Here is a 3,521-nt window from a genome sequence, read left to right on the forward strand (position 1 = left end):
CTTTTATCTACGTAAAACTGATTCACGCACACCACAACTCTATGGCATTCCTAAACCATACAAACAGGACTGCCCCCTATGACCTATACTATCCACTTATGATTCATTCAACTACAATCTTGGCAAATACATAGCCTGGGCTTTCACACTATATGTAACATCTGCAGGTTCATTTTTTAAAGATGCCTTCAATTTCAAATATATACACTAGAACAACTAAATTCGAAAGCCTTAATGGCTAGTTTTGATGTTGTGTCACTCTTCATCGAAGTCCCCACCAATGAAGCTTGCAATATTGCACTCAACCTCTACATTAATGTGTTTATATCCACACTCTCAAGTTAGCAGGACCAACCGTGTCACATGTTCTCAGGTACCACAGGCAGGTGTCTTAATTGGGTTAATATTTTCAGGTACAGGCCCTTCTAGTGGTAGATATAGAAGTAATTGAGGTAAATGGAAGATATTGATAGGTATATCGAATGCCTCTGTGATTCGTGAGTGGACTTTTGAATCACCCTGCAGAGCACGTTTATTTTATGCTGATTGATTTAATTTATTTAGCACTTGAAGTAATCAGAGTTTTGAAACAAAGAATTTACCAGTGTGACCAACTGAACCTCATTAAAGTAGTTATTTGTACTTTCTGTATGAATATTTTCAGGACAATAGTCAAGGCATTCCATGGAAGCGTCGTCTGAATATAGCCTTAGGGACTGCTCGTGGTATTAGTTACCTACATACAGCCAGGAAGGAGCCATTGGTTCACAGGGATATTAAAAGGTATTATGGAATTATCTATGTCTTATTCTTAAAAGCTTTTACAGTTTTATGCAAAATCATTTTGGTTATAAGTGCAGTTTTAATGTTCTATTACCTTATTCTGAGAATCAGGAACCCCTCTTAAAAAATGTAAAAGGGGCTTTTTGGATTTGGTAGATACAGCCCCAAGCAGGTTAATAGAATTCACAACTTTGAGCTATTTCAACATAAGTTTGATTTGATAGAAAAGGTGAAAATTTGTATAGTAATTTACAGTATTCATTTTTTCTTAAGCACTTTAAACACTGGTTGATTATGAATAACAGTTTTAACATTGGTATACACTGTTAAAATACTAAGCTTAAATACAAATCAGCTACTTTGTTTTCTCAGTATTAACAGTAATTTTGTTGCACAAAGACTGTTGTTTTTTAGATGACAACTATTTTTTTTTAGTGCCAATGTTCTTTTGGATGAGCAAATGAATCCCAGGGTTGGAGACTTCGGTCTTGTCAGGATTGGTAGCAGTGGTGAAAGAACAACGGTTGTCGTGACAAACACTGTGATGGGAACCAACTGCTATATGGCACCTGAAGCCATGAGAGGTGATGTATCTGTAAAACTTGACACTTTCAGCTTTGGTATAGTACTTCTCGAACTTCTTACCGGGTTACCGCCACTAGATAACAACCGAGAGGAGCGAGATCTGGTAAGTAATAATTCCAAGAATTCTAATGTAGGTTGTATTATGAACATACAACATCTAACTGATATATAGATTGTAGGTTTTATGAGAATGGGTTGTCAGCTGTAGTTGTTGTTTTTGATATTTGATGATAAAAAACTAATTGTAATTGAATAGTTCCTTTTGAGTACCCTTTCTGATGATGATATATTACAAGTTAAAAAGTTACTGTAATTCAACCACCCATTTATAGCTAGTATTGAGAATGGCCTGCTGCAAAATACATTACTTTAGGGTGGGGTGAAATTGAATACATTTCACATCATTGAATAAACCTAAAAACTTTTTGTATTATACATTGTGAAATCTTTCTAATGATGTAACACGAATTAAGAATAAGTAATAAATTTTAAGAGTAAATTTTTAAAAATTAACAATACAATCTTTTAACATTATTTCAAGAACTTTTTATTTGCTTGTTTGTTTATACTTGTCATTTTTTCTGAGTTTTTTCAAACTCCCATACAGCTAGGAACTAAGTAATCTTTACACTTTTAAGATGATTTACAAAGTAGGAATTTTTTTTGGCCTGCTAAGTATAAGTTTAAATCTTCAATTTTCAAACATCATAGTAAAAAGTATCATTCTATGTTATTTATATGGCTTTTAATATGCCCTTTGGCCCCATCATATTACTTTTACATTCAGGTTGGGCTTTGAACAATTATTCAGTAAAGTTCTTGCATTGGTAGAGATTGAACGGTCATTCACAGAGCATACATGCAAACACACACACACACATTTTTTTCTCATCCATTTCTAAATAATGAAATGCTTATCTCATGTTTTTCTTTGTATTAGGTTTCCACTTACTAATCTGAGTAGCAATATATATATATATATATATATTTTTGGTTGAGTAGTAGGCGGAGGATATCATTATTTAGTTGCCATCTCAGTGTACCCATACCAAAGTAGTTAGGGAACTTAACAGAATTTGTCAAATTTAAGAGTATAATGCACATCAGCATTTCACTAGTACATGTTTCCTGTATGGATTTTTGTATACATTTTCAGTGTTTGAATTTAACATCTGTTTTATGTAGCCAGTAGAGTCAGAAATTTACCATCCCAGTGGAATTTCTACTGGGCCATTAGAGTTTTAGCCCCATCTTTGTAACACATGGCCACATGATGGTGATGACGGTTGATGCTGAACTTGGAATAATGATAATAAACTGTTGAATCAAATGACTTGAAACTTGACCAACACATTCAAAAGACTTTTCAGTATATATATTACCTTAGTTCTATTTTCATTATTTCTGTACATTTTCAGCATTCTAAATGTACAATCAATCCTGTACTAAACAATGTTAAAGTGTTAGGACTAAGATGACATGTCTTATCTCTGTGTGTTTCTTGCCTGATGGTAATATTCTTTAAAATGAGGTTGAATTCATCAAAGCAGGAGTTTAAATGATGAAGGAAAGTTTTGTTTTCAAATTTAAACAGATATTCATGCTTTCAAATAACATCTGATATGCTTAAAGATATATTTTTACTGAAGATTAGTTTTACCAAATCGATAGGTTGAAAGTGTTAGGTATGGGTGATAGAAAGCAAGATAAACAGTCAATAAAATAATTTTAATTTTTGAAAAGAGCATCATCCTAAACCTTTCTTTTAGTAGTTGCTTAAATTGATTGCCTGTTACAACATTTGATGTAAAGAACTGACCAAAAAAACTGAAAATTTCTATTTAAGATACATGAGTAATACTAGAAATAATTACCTTATTTGCTGCTGTATAAAATGATACATTTTACTCTTAAAACAATACTTGATTTTACCCCTTGTGTTATACACAGGTTCCAAGATAGAGTTCCAGTAAGAACTTTCCATTAATAGCATATTTAACCAAAACTACGTTCTTCCTTTTACTTGCCAGGCATGGCCAGGTGGATAAGGCGCTCGACTCGCAATCTGAGGGTTTGGGTTCAAATCCCCGTCCCACCAAACATGCTCGCCCTTTCAGCCGGTGTCGTTATAATGTTTCAGTCAATCCCCCTAT

The 3,521-nt window shown here is 33.4% G+C and overlaps 1 protein-coding gene across 2 annotated transcripts in view; it reads left to right on the forward strand.

Annotated features, from left to right (window-relative positions):
* The window catches only part of LOC106478740 (interleukin-1 receptor-associated kinase 4-like), a 23,392-nt gene that overhangs the window by 16,163 nt on the left and 3,708 nt on the right, over positions 1-3,521 (forward strand). For both annotated transcript variants that reach the window (XM_013939301.2, XM_022382382.1), the window contains exons 6-7: positions 665-783; positions 1,219-1,471. In XM_013939301.2, the coding sequence (XP_013794755.1) occupies positions 665-783; positions 1,219-1,471 (372 nt within the window). The remainder of the gene's footprint in view (positions 1-664; positions 784-1,218; positions 1,472-3,521) is intronic.

Source organism: Limulus polyphemus, unplaced genomic scaffold (assembly GCF_000517525.1).
Source record: "Limulus polyphemus unplaced genomic scaffold, Limulus_polyphemus-2.1.2 Scaffold245, whole genome shotgun sequence".
NCBI lineage: Eukaryota > Metazoa > Arthropoda > Merostomata > Xiphosura > Limulidae > Limulus > Limulus polyphemus.